The following is a 14,134-nucleotide window of genomic DNA, read 5'->3' as shown; positions in this document are numbered from 1 at the left end:
GAGACCTAGGAAGTAGAAAGATAGCTGTTTGCCTGGAGTATCTTCTAAGCAGTCTGTTGTTCAGCTATCCATGGCTTTTCCATGGTAGCAAAAAAATCTTTAAAAACTAGAATGAGCCTGAAGTGTGATTGTTGCTACTGGTGAGTTGGTGTGTTGCTGGGTGAAGGTGTAGGGCAGTTTTCCTTTGGGATGTGTATCACCCTCCTAATTAAGTGTTAGGATTTGTATAGTTAGAAAATCTAATTGGGCTCTCTACTTAACTGAGTGCTGTGATGGAGTTCTACCCGCCTTCAGGAAGCTATGAGAGCCTAACAAAACCTGGGAGGGAACTACTCAAATGAGCAGCATGAATATGAATACAGTCCTGGCCAATTGTAGGGGAAGGTGGCCCCATTGTATACTGGGAGTGGTGTTTATGTTCTGTGAGCACATGGGTTCAGCACCTTTCCTGGGAGAGGATTGAACCAAGCCAAGATGGAGGCAGGCTTGCCTCGCCTGGCACTTGCTGCCATACAGGCCTTGGGTGGGTGACGTGAGGGCCTGAAGTTAGAAATAGTGACCCTATTTCCTCAGTGCACTGACTGAGGGTAGCTGTTTGCCAAAGATCTGTCTGGTATCACTAGAGAGAGAGTTGCTTGGAAGATTGGAAGGAGGTTGACATTCTGTCCTTGGACTTGTGAATACAAACACTGAGAGATCTTGCGGACTCTGTGTGCTTGATCATCAGCACCATACTGAGAAAAGGGAACATGGGCTAGTGCTTCAAAAAAACCTGTCCAACTGTTGGTACTGCAAATGCCTTTTCTCAGTTCTATTACTTCTGGACTGCCACAGTCTGCCATAACAGCCTTGTACCTGAGAAGCTCAGCCCTGTCCTCAACTACTACTACTGCTAAAGGGACTTTGCTAATTCCTAAACTACTTGTTGCTACAAATGAAAGAGAAGGCTGCTATATGCTTTCAGCCAGGACTTCATAAAAGAGATCAGCTAGATATCCTCAGTGTGAATAGTTCAAATTTTGGAGTATCATACTACAATTCCCCATCCCTATCCCCAGTTCTAAAATAAAACTCCAAACACAAACATCCCCTAGACTGGTAATTGGAGGCAACAAGCAAAAGACTGTGTGTATCTGGCTGTGGAAAATACCTTGTGCCTGACTTAGGGGCGAAGAAAGGGGGAAACCTTCAGGGCTACTGCTACAGATGGCTAGGAGTGCCCAGCAGCTCCTCTGGGGATCAATGCTACACAGGAGGAGGGCATCGTCCAGGATTCTCACAGCTACTTTCATAAGTGATTGATGCAAGTTTTTTTCTGCAGTATTACTTAGCAACCGACTACAAGATCAGTGAATTTTTTTCTGGCAACTGACAATGGGTGAACGGTATTTAGGAATGCCTCTGAGGACCCAGAGGACATATGAAAGTGTGCTGCTTAACATTAGAAAAGAGTTATTGTGTTTTCAGGTTGAGATGATTGCTAACCTCCATCTTTTTAAATGATGATTGTAGGGGTAACTTTTCTGTGGCTCCAAAGGGCTACTGCATGACCTAAGTGGCAGGAAAGCTTTGCACCTGGGAAAGCTACGTGATCGGGAAAGAAGTGGAAGGAGCCACTGCACTCTGCTGCTAGAGCTGTCCTGTGCACTGCTATTTACCAGAGAACAATATGGCAGAACTGTTAGTCATCTTTTTTATAGTTCATTGTTTATCAGAGCTGTTGACATAAATGTGAATACACTTGGCATAACTAGCAGCTTAGGTGAAAGAAGCCTGACACTGTACACTCAGAAATTGGGTGCTATCCAAACCTGGTACCTTTGGAACCACTGTTGTGACTTTATGCTAGTGGTGCTACAACCTAATTTGCCCCCAGGCATGTTGATAGTTGACTAGACATCACTACACACCACTGAGGAGCCTATGACTGCCACTTCCATAGAGAGTGGCAGACATGGAACTGCTACACATCAACTGGGGTATGCTTGGGCCTTTTGCGGCCACAGTTTGGGCCTGCAATTACAACTACTGACATCAGGAAAGAAGTAAGATAGCTGCCGTACACCTGGGAGAGCATCTGCCATGGAGACCAATGAGAAATCTGGGGTTTTCAGTTTCCATAGTGCCTTGGGCCTGCTGTGGAGCCTACCCAGCTTGCCCTGCTAGAGACCCTAGGGGACTCTAAGAGGAGAAAGATACTATTGATGCAGCGTCCCTAGAGAAAATGTGGCAAGACAGGTAGGATGAGGTGGAGGATGAGGATGTTCCTACCACTGCTGCCCTGACACCAGACCTCAAAGACACATTGATTTCAACCTTGACTTTCACTGACCCAGGACCACACTCATCTAAAATTGAAGAGGCAGAGTTTTATAGGTGTAGCACTACCCCCATAGGAGTCGCTGAGTTATTTTCGGGTTCCCTGTCTCTCTGGACCCCTCTCTGAAAGCCCAACCTGAAATCTGAAAATCTGAAAGCTGACACCACAGTACTCTTCTGAGTAAATTATCACCAGAAAATAGACTCACACACAGATTAGAGTGAACTGATATTTTCTTTATATTAAACTTGGCTATGAGCTTGGTAAAACAGCATAAAGCGAATGTGTGTACGTAATGACAAATATTACTCTTAGCAACTTTATAGAAAGAAAACAACACATACAGTAATATGGCAATCAGTGCTGGCAGGCCTGCTACTCAGAAGTTAACCCAGAACCCCAGTACTATCCCTTCAAGTGGCACTTAACTTCGGTAGAGTCCCTTTAATGCACTAAGCAGGATGCAAATTTTAAATTTTAGTTGCTAGCAAAGATCACAGAGAATTGTAATCAAAAGAGTGGAACAGGAATATGGAATGCAATATCCACATGTACTGGAGGAGCTTAATAATGAAATAGAGCTACATTGAAAAAAGTGGTGTGAGGATGCAGCATTAGACTACTTAGGAGTGCTGGGTCCTGTAGATCCAAAGGAATGCCATCTGCTGACAAGTTTTACAGTTACTAATCCACCTAGGGCTATGATAGGCACATTTTCAAGGATAGAGTCGCTATTTGAAGTTCTGGAAAAAATGACTCTGAGTATTGCATCACCACATTGGACAAGAAGGGGAAGCCTGTAGTACTGGCAAACTGCAAAGGACATTTCCCTGTTGGAGGAACCTTCTGCAATTTATTGCTGCTGTGTGAAGGAAACCAACTGGCTTCTTGTTCCTGACTTCCAGGATTGTTGTTATGTTTCTTGGATCAGAAAACTGATGAATTCTGTTCCCTTTGCCAGTATTTTTAAAGAAGACCACTGACTACCAATGGTAACAATAAAGTATTTTTGAGCAAGAAGACTGCTGGCCTTTGTCTCTGGACTGCTTCATCAGAATCCACATCTATGTGAATATTCACTCATAAGTGAGTGGGTGTAAGCAAATCAACCAACTTCCATCTAGAACCACGCTCATGCTAATGTGAAATCCTTTTTTATAAAAAAAAAAAAAAAAGCATCAAAGCACCATCTAAAGGAATATCAGATTATAATGATAGTATCAGCCTTCATTTGCAGCTTTTCCTCCTACACTATTGCAAATTTTCCTTTCTGAGCAAATATAACGGTGAGTCTCTATGTTGCTGGGTGCACCTGTAGACCAAGTCACTAAAAGGAGGGCTAGGAGAGCATGTTAAAGTTTAGCAGCTACTTTGGGGGTCTTGTTACACTGGAAAAGTGAGTATCAATGGACTGGTGGAGGTGCGGCTTTACGCAGGCTTTGAACAGACAAAGTGATGTTTTTTGTTTTTTTTAACCAGTGGTTAATACTGAAGTCTTGGATGTCGGAGCAAGTATGTGAAGGAGAAAAATCCTTTTGACGGTTAACACCAAAGAGTGGGGAAAGTATTTTAAAGAAAATTTGCAAAAATGATAAAACATCAGGACTGGCAAACGTATAACCCAGCAAAATAAGAGTTGCTGGCAGAGCACATTTTCCAGAATTCTCTCATCTCTAATCATTAGTAATAATCTGCATATGCCAGCTTCCTGAAAAATCATTTGTGAAGGATTGTCAGTGATTCTGTTCAATTTAAGCCCTTAACAGAAATTTGCCAACCATGGCAGATGTCATAAGGGCTGCTGTACTCATCCTCATAGACCTATTTTATTACAAAAAGAAAAATTAACTGCATACTTTGCATCTGCAACTAATCTCCTAACACTGCATAGAGTCAGTAGATTATTATACATTTTTGCATAGTTTCATTAAATAAAAAGGTAGTTAAGAGTGTAATATGGTCCCAACCCCACCCTCTCACATGACAAAGTTCGGTATGAGCATTGTCTGAACTGGGTGGGACAGGGATGCAATGAGCAGGGAATGGGTGCTTGTATATTAAGCTCCTCTTAAAAAATCCAGGTGAAAACAAAAGCTGTTGGCCAGGATATGTAGATTAGCCTGCAGCAAGGTAATTGATATGCTGTTAATTCACTTATAGACGCACGGGGGGGGGGGGGGGGTAAAATGTGAATGGTGTATGCGTGTATTAGTGTGTGTGGTGTGCTGAATGTATAGGGGTGCAGAGTAGGATGTGATGATAGTATAAGTTTGAATTGGGGGTGTGCTGAGAGTATTGGAGGGCATGACAGGGTGTTTTCTCAATACACTGTGCTGTAAGTGGCATACACTTGACTGCTCCATTCTATACATTGTGCAGTAAGAATGGTACTCTTCATTGCTCTACTCTGAATGTTGTTCTCTTTTATATTATACATAACACTAAACATCATAGTATTGCCATATGTGTGGCAAAAGGCATTTAAATCATTAGTGCTTTTGTATTCAACCCCTTTCATCAAACAGGTATACTTTTGCCAGTAGATATTATTGCTATCATTGAATTTCTAAAGATATGTTATATAAGGATTTGTAAAGGCAGTTACATTAGCTGCAGTAGCAATAATATTGAAAGAACCTTAGGGATGCCTTGCACAATTGACCACTTGCCCAAAGGTGGATTGCTTGCAGCAGAATAAGAAATTGAGATAAATCAGAAGGCTAGAGCAGTTGTTGCCCAACATAAAATAATCTGGAGATCATGAAAGATCAACAGGAATAAAAATGGATGATCCTTCACATTACTGTCAGATATATTTTGCATGGCATCTTAAGTCGATGGTTTACATCAAGAACACCAGAAGTGATCTCTAGTGTTACACTATGGGCATCAACCATCTAGCCAGCAATAAAAAAATGAGCAAAGAACAAAATTGCACTGAATAGGCCAACAAATCCGGTACCACAAGCCAAGCATGTGATTGCACCCCCCCAAAAGAAAACAGCATAGATAAAGGCCAAAAGAGACCTGTTGACAAGCTGTTGAAAGAGAAGCCTGTGGAGATGTCCAGCGTGGAGTGGTCTTAGTGAACACACAGAGACAGGCTGCTGTGAACTTGAAATTTGTATTAAGCAGAATGTCAACAGTACAAACACCCTAACGGAAGGGTGCCACTTAGGCAATAACTCACAATTCAGTTCAATATAAAGATGTGGCTTAGAAGAGATGCCATCAGCATGGGTGGAAATGCAGCCTGGGTGGTCCAGCCCCAAGCAGGATAGCTTCTTACTGAACAACAAGTCCCTCCTTTCCCTACCTCTAAGTGTTTTCCCTAGCAAGTGGGGTCTCCATCCCTACGCTAGCAGCTCCTCAAAACCCAGGAGGCAAGGATTTAAATAGACCCTGCTCCCTCAAGATGGCCACCAAGGGTCACATGGCTGTAGTGTAACCAACTGGAACACTGCCCCATTGACCCAGGAAACCACAGAGGGACCATGTTTCCCTTGACTCCTTCTCCAGGCTGGGGTACAGCTCAGGAGCACCACCAACAGTGGAGACTGCACCTGCCTACAAGCATAGAAGGGAAGACCAAGAAGGAAGTAGATACGAACAAAGAATAATGTGTAGAGAAGAGACATTGTGGATATGCTACCTCCATGATGAAGACAAGTTAACGCCCAATTGAATTTTCAGTTTAAATTAGCTAAACACATTCCAGAAATCCCCGTAGCGGAAAGAGAAGGAAAGAAATAGTGCAGGGTAGACATGACTGGGTCTAGAGTGGTTAAGAAAAGACATGATAGGCTTAAGATAGCTATAGGCGGGGTTGTAGGGATGGATATTTCTTGATTGGTAGCTGGGGGTGTAGGTGGGGTTTTCTACACCTTGGGGTGTGGAGTTTGGGGAGGGTCCTCACTCCGAAAGTTACGACGTGTGAGGAGAGAGCTTCCCTCCCACCCTCCCTGTTTTTGTGGGGTATTATGTCACTCCCGGGAAGGGGGGGGTTATTCCGGTTCGGGTGTGGTTGTTTGTCTTTGGAGGTGGTACTGATTTTGGAAGGTAAAAATAATGGTGTGGGACCCATCGGTGGTATGGGATGCCCGTGGGCATTCTAGTTAACTGAGGTTTAATTGGAAGGTGGTGGCTCTACACTGCAGATGGTATGGTTGTCTCCGAGCCGGTGTGTTGCGGCTGGAGGCCTAGTGTTTGGTTTCCGCAGGTGGGTTTTGGTTCAGCTTTGGTGCCTTCGAAGACCAACAACTCGGATTAGGTGTTTCTGTCTTAATGAATGTTTTGTGTATTGGAAATTTGAAGTGTTAATAAAAGGCAATGTTGGCCATTTTACTCCAATTTGGTGTTATGTTTTTATTTAAGGTAATGCATAAAGGGGGTTGGTGTGGAAGAGTGAAATGGTGTTGGAGGTGGTCTTGATTAGGCTATCTCTAGTGCCCTAGTCAAGGAACATCAAAATTAAATGTGTGCAAATATTTACAGTTTGTTTTCTTTAAAAAGCATTAACAGTCTGAATAGAAAAGCCTGTCCACTGCCAGCATGCAGGGGACTTTGCAAATAGCTTACACTTAGATAAGACATTTCTTTCTTTTATTTTAATCTTTTTTTTTATTATTTTTGTTAATTGCAGTGTTAGGATTTGTGAAGATTGGGCTTGCTGTTGGAGCCCAGAGTAAGATTGTCTGAATACAGAATTTTACAGAAGTTACTGTTTCTCTAGCAATATGACCGAATCAAGTATCACTGGTGTTACTTTGGCCTTGCTTGGGATGAAGATAGTTGGTCCCTTAGCACATTATTGTTTCAGAACTGTAATATCAATTCATAAATATTAACAGATTTTGAATATATGAAATATTAATGAAAAGTATCTGTGCTAAGATGAGTTTTATACACGAGAGTAAAGCATATTTATATCCAAACTGTAAAGTGTGATTCTTAAGCAAATATCATTTCACCTCTGTGATACGGGAGAAAATAACATGATGAGAGGCCAAGACAATGCTACGTAGTAAGATTTTAATCTTTCCTTCTTGTCTTCTCTTTTGGCTTCTTACCAAACTGAAAAGTCTTTACTGGGTTCTGCTTTTCCATTTTTCTCATCCTGATTTGGCTGCAGATAATTTACTTATCTATAGTCGCGGGAGAACTGGTACTTGCTGACCTTCACACATACAGTTTTCCGGCTGAAACTTCTAGCTGTTTTTTTTTAATCAGAATATTTTACCACTGTTGGCTTTTCTACCTTTTATTGCTGTTATCACCCACAGTTCATTAGAGTTTCTTGAATGCTACACATTGGAAGATAGGAATTGAAGCAAAAAGAAGTGGATTCTTGAAAATCATGAGAAGACATTTTATTGTCTTCTTTTAGCCACTCATTTTGATGAAAGTGGAAATCAAAATGAATTTAGAAGCTTGTATATTACTGCCAGTACAATTACAAAGGAAATCAGCCAAAACATCTTAATCGGTTTTATAGGTAATCAGACACAGGTTAGAATCCATGGGACCATACAGGCTGATACTAAGCTGACATATTTGTTTTAACATATAGAAAATACAAGTAAAGAATGACACAAACAGGTAACTTTATAAGTTAAGGTTGTACTAGAATGACATTATAAAGTGGAAATTCACCCAAAAAGGGAAGTTTCACTCTTCCTCCTCCTCTCCCCTCTGCCTTCACATTTGCCACTTAATTTTTTTGGGGGGAGCTGTTACCTGGTTTTGACTCCCCCACTTTTGGATCATCCCCTCGGCAATCTGAGTGGAAGTTTGCTCCCCCTCTTTCTCCTGCAGCCTTCTGGGACATGTCACAGGTCCCAGAAGACTGTAGTACCATTCAGGTAGTGCAGCAGCAGTGGCATACCCCCCCCCCTCCTAGGCCAGCTTTTATCTGCAGGGAGAGACACAGGGCATTGTTCTGTAATTGTACCGCTCCCTCTGCAGTGTCTGCACTGATCTCCCTCTGATGATATCTGTATGACAGGAGCTGACAGCTGTGAGTAGAGTCTTGTGGGCTTTTGTATGAAGGAGAAGCGGGCCTTGAGAGGGTCTTTGAAACATACAGTACAGTGATTCTATGGATGGACAAGAAGGCAGAAGGCTGCTGGCTGCAGAGGGGTAAGAGGAGTAGAAGGGGTGGGGGTGGGAGGGGTGGTTCTATTTGCAAAGGAGTGAGGTGGGGGGGGAGGTTCTAGGTATAGAGAGATGAGCTGTGGATGGGGGGTGTAATAGGTGCGCATACTACCCACCACCACACCACTCTCCCTGCAATAACTACCCACGGCCATACACTCCACACTCCTCTCCCTGCAAAACCTAGCCACCGCCATAAACTCCACACTCCTCTCCCTGCAAAAACGACTCATGGTCATAAACTCCGCACTCCTCTCCCTGCAATAACTACCCACCGCCATACACTCGGCACTCCTCTCCCTTCAATAACTACCCACCGCCATACACTCGGCACTCCTCTCCCTGCACATACTACCCACCGCCATACACTCCACACTCTTCTCCCTGCACATACTACCCACCGCCATACACTCCACACTCCTCTCCCTGCACATACTACCCACCGCCATACACTCCGCACTCCTCTCCCTGCACATACCACTCACCGCCATACACTCCACACTCCTCTCCCTGCAATAACTACCCACCGCCATACACTCCACACTCCTCTCCCTGCATATACTACCCACCGCCATACACTCCGCACTCCTCTCCCTGCAATAACTACCCACCACCATACACTTCGCACTCCTCTCCTTGCAATAACTACCCACCGCCATACACTTCGCACACCTCTCCCTGCACATAATATCCACAGCCATACACTCCACACTCCTCTCCCTGCACATACTACCCACCTTCATACACTCCGCACCCCTGCACATACTACCCACAGCTATGTAAGTCATATCAAACTCTATTTAACCACACCCTCTGTAAGCCATGCCCAATATTTAGCACAATTTAAACTATGGCCACTTTTTGCAGCAGCGTGCGAAGCCTAGGGCCCACTGGTTTCATGATACACCCCTGCGCAGTGCGGCTCATTCATTCGCAGTGGGTAGCCATCCGTGAAGCTGCAAGCAGTCACAGCTGGCTGCCCACAGTTACTATGCCAGTGCCAGGGACCAAAGATTGGTGAAGAAACCAGCCATATGAGGACAGCTCTGGATCGTGGGACATTCAGCTGCTACAGTTTTTGTAGCTGCTGACTTTTAATTCTTCAACACATTACTGAAGAAATGCTTTCAGAGTTGAGATTCATATTCTTACAAATGTCCATTTCTAAATTATTCTCTTTAAATTAAAATTTGCAGCTTCAGGCTTCTTGAAAGTTTTGTTTATAACACACAAAGGGGAGGTTTACAAAAACTGGAGAGTGCAAAATCTGGTGCAGCTCTGCAGAGAAACCAATCAGCTTCCAGGATTTATTGTCAAAGCTTAACTGAACAAGCTGAAGTTAGAAGTTGATTGGCTACCGTGCACAGCTGCACCAGATTCTGAGAGCTCCAGTTTTAGTAAATCTCCCCCAAAATATTCTTTCTCACTTCTCACCTGGCTGTGCCTTGTCTCTCCATATTTTCCATTCAGGTTAGTCCGGTGACAGTTCTTATACCACCATGCTCCTTTATATGATGATGCACAGTTTGTTACAGCTACATCATTGTCTCTGTCCTTGGTGGAGAATGGGCGCCCTTGGTGATATGTAAGGGAATCACCTGAGGAAAAGATAGTAAAATGTTTGCCAATATGCTACATAATTTGACTTTCACAGGTATTTTTTTTATATATTTCAAATTGCTGGTGTTCCATATAATCAAGCTATTGGTTTCTACACAAAGCACAGTGTAATGCAAGGAAAACCCAGATCAGAGAACAAAGATCTGCAGCTATTCAGAGCTACTAATCCATTTTTACCTTTTAGCAATTTATAATGAAGTTTCTGATTGGGAGCTGTGGCTCAATGCACATTCCTTTTTTTGCCTTCGTAAATAAGAATCTTTACTGTAGAGGACAATATAGGTTGTACCTGAGGTTCCATTGTAGTCGCCAATGCGGAGTTTATACATGCTGCGTGGATCGCCCACATAAAATTTGTTATAGTAAGCATACACAGCTTCCTGTCCATCACGCAAGTCAATTCTCAGTTCATAGCGGCCCTGGGACGTCACCTGGTTAAGGGTGTCCAGACCTGTGGAAATACTGACAGTGAAAGGTTGTCCTTCAAAACGTAGTGCAAAGCTCTGCATAAGTGTCCTTTGCCGTAGCATGTTGTACACACATATTGAATTGCACCTATTAATAAAATCCCCAAAAAATATGCATCATAGCAGAAATGTAATTTTACCCTGAAATCCTCGGAATCATAAAACTGTATAACTGTTATTAGTTTTGATGCGAGGGAGCATCTCTCTGCCAAATCGTCATATTAATAATAGCTGTCTTATGCTTAGCTGTTGTCGCCTTTCAGGAAGAGAAAGTAATTATAGCTGATGTGGTACCTGACTGATTTTTGTCACAAGTGCTGAACACCTTTCCTTTTTAATTCAACAGCTAGAGATCATTTCTCATGACTTTGGAGGAAACTGTTTTTTAGGTCAATGAAAAATGGCATTTGTGTTCAAATACTATAACACATCATTGCTATTCTCACCTAATGTCACCTTAACAGCAAGCAAGGTGCCACCCTCTGTACTGACACTGCACAACTTGCCAATGCTGTTGTGGTAGGCAGGAGCAGAGCAATACAGGCAGCACTGCACTCAAGGTAGTATGCCAGAGTTCTGTTGGGTACATAAAAAATACATGAACTAAGAAAAAGGTGCAGGTATTCATGGTTTGCCCTGATCGGTATATCAAGCGAGTCTGAGTGATTATATGACTTGGGGTACTTTAAATAAAATTGGATGTTTACTTGTGAGCCACTAGGAGTTTTCTTTCTATATATAAACTCTATTGTTAATTAATATCATGCATAAGCAATAGTAAAAAATATGTGAAAAATATATAAATAATAAAATATTACCAATTAATTACGAATTAATTAATTAATTACGTGCTAAAATTACTCTTAATTAAATATTAGATCGCCAGGTACTGATCGCACCCTCTCTAGGTGTATAAGTGTTAATCAAAAATGCCAGTGGTGTACCGCGCTCTAATATATTCTACCTTATGTGATATAGTGAATTCATAAGTGTACCACCAATAATCAAAATAATTACATCAATTAGTTATACTTAAATATATGATTTGTGTAAATTGAATTAATTTATCAATGTGAAAAAACGAAAAATGAAGAGTATAAGTAAAAATAAAAATAAAAAAATAAAAAATAAAATAAAAAATAAAAAATAAAAAATAAAAAATATCAAAAATATTTGCAGTGGGAATGACAGTTCCTTCTGTATAAATGAGATGGTTTTAATATTCAGTCTGGATAGTGTGATGAGTCTGTGTCCACTGTGTGAACCTCTCTCTCCTCTCTCCTCTCCTCTCTCCTCAGCACAGCCTTCTCAGTGAGACTTTCTCCACTGGCTGCTTGGCTTAGTCCTCCATATATGGAACATACAGAGAAGGGAAAAGAAACATAGTGTCTTATCTGGGATTTCAATTGTTTATTATGCTTAGATTTCCCACTCACATTTTCAAAGACAAAGTAGCGCTTTACATGAAATGTATCCAGATCGTACTGTGATCAGCCTAGCAGATGTGTCTGCCTTCAATGAGTATACTCGCCGTTCCTCTTTGGATGCGTGATGACGTCACCGCCCCTCCCCTACGCGTTACGCTACAGGGACTCGTAGCTTCCTCTGGGGGATGTAGTTTTGCATGCCATCATGCACAGAGACTATTTATATCCTGCCGGCGCCATTTTTGCTATGATTTAGTAGCTGCACTTCATTACCCCTCCATTTTTCCGGAGTTTAGACTATATCTCAATATTAAACATTATATATATAATTACCGCTTTATCGTGCGGATTCAAAGTGCGCATCAGCATCCTACGGCTTTTATCTCAATGTTAGCATGCACACCTTTCACAATTTGGATTTCAATTTTATACTTTATCATCAACATTAGGGTTACCATGAATATAATCAACATATCAATATTACTCCCAATTTTCATACTACATCTATATATTATACATTTTAATTCATTTTTAAAAATAAACATATATTATTAATTTACATATATTATTAGATAAGCCGTACTTCATTAAACATACCCTAAATACAATTTAATATAATATTAAACTTTATAAAAATCAATACATTAAAATAATAGATGGAAAAGAGTTAAAATAGAATAAATAATAATAAAAATAATAATAAAAATAATAATAAAAATAATAATAATAAAAATAATAGATGGAAAAGAGTTAAAATAGGATAAATAAAGAAAAAAAAAAAAGAAAAAAAAAATATAAAAAAAAAAAAAAAAGAAAAAAAAGAAAAAAAAAGAAAAAAAAATATAATATATATTTTTTATATTTTTTTTATTTATTTTTTTTTATATATTTTTTTATTTTTTATATATTTTTTTATATTTTTTTATTTTTTTTTTATGTTTATTTTTTTTATATTTTTTTATTTATTTTTTTTATTTTTTTTTTATTTTATTTATTTATTTATTTATTTATTTTTTTTTTTCTTTATTTATCCTATTTTAACTCTTTTCCATCTATTATTTTTATTATTATTATTTTTATTATTATTTTTATTATTATTTTTAATTTTATTTATTCTATTTTAACTCTTTTCCATCTATTATTTTAATGTATTGATTTTTATAAAGTTTAATATTATATTAAATTGTATTTAGGGTATGTTTAATGAAGTACGGCTTATCTAATAATATATGTAAATTAATAATATATGTTTATTTTTAAAAATGAATTAAAATGTATAATATATAGATGTAGTATGAAAATTGGGAGTAATATTGATATGTTGATTATATTCATGGTAACCCTAATGTTGATGATAAAGTATAAAATTGAAATCCAAATTGTGAAAGGTGTGCATGCTAACATTGAGATAAAAGCCGTAGGATGCTGATGCGCACTTTGAATCCGCACGATAAAGCGGTAATTATATATATAATGTTTAATATTGAGATATAGTCTAAACACCGGAAAAATGGAGGGGTAATTAAGTGCAGCTACTAAATCATAGCAAAAATGGCGCCGGCAGGATATAAATAGTCTCTGTGCATGATGGCATGCAAAACTACATCCCCCAGAGGAAGCTACGAGTCCCTGTAGCGTAACGCGTAGGGGAGGGGAGGGGCGGTGACGTCATCACGCATCCAAAGAGGAACGGCGAGTATACTCATTGAAGGCAGACACATCTGCTAGGCTGATCACAGTACGATCTGGATACATTTCATGTAAAGCGCTACTTTGTCTTTGAAAATGTGAGTGGGAAATCTAAGCATAATAAACAATTGAAATCCCAGATAAGACACTATGTTTCTTTTCCCTTCTCTGTATGTTCCATATATAGAGGACTAAGCCAAGCAGCCAGTGGAGAAAGTCTCACTGAGAAGGCTGTGCTGAGGAGAGAGGAGAGGAGAGAGGAGAGAGAGGTTCACACAGTGGACACAGACTCATCACACTATCCAGACTGAATATTAAAACCATCTCATTTATACAGAAGGAACTGTCATTCCCACTGCAAATATTTTTGATATTTTTTATTTTTTAATTTTTATTTTATTTTTTTTTTTTTTATTTTTATTTTTACTTATACTCTTCATTTTTCGTTTTTTCACATT

General features: G+C 40.0%; 1 protein-coding gene across 2 annotated transcripts in view; it reads right to left on the bottom strand.

Moving 5' to 3' along the window:
• Positions 1–14,134, bottom strand: part of TNR (tenascin R) — a 667,948-nt gene that overhangs the window by 12,678 nt on the left and 641,136 nt on the right. For both annotated transcript variants that reach the window (XM_089676333.1, XM_089676334.1), the window contains exons 21-22: positions 10,383–10,544; positions 9,908–10,071 (exon numbers count right to left, since the gene is read on the bottom strand). In XM_089676333.1, coding sequence (XP_089532459.1) covers positions 9,908–10,071; positions 10,383–10,544 — 326 coding nt within the window. The remainder of the gene's footprint in view (positions 1–9,907; positions 10,072–10,382; positions 10,545–14,134) is intronic.

This window comes from Staurois parvus, unplaced genomic scaffold (genome assembly GCF_062004578.1).
Source record: "Staurois parvus isolate SC_StPar_1 unplaced genomic scaffold, SC_StPar_1.0 ptg000166l, whole genome shotgun sequence".
NCBI lineage: Eukaryota > Metazoa > Chordata > Amphibia > Anura > Ranidae > Staurois > Staurois parvus.
This window is presented reverse-complemented; position numbering and strand designations above follow the sequence as displayed.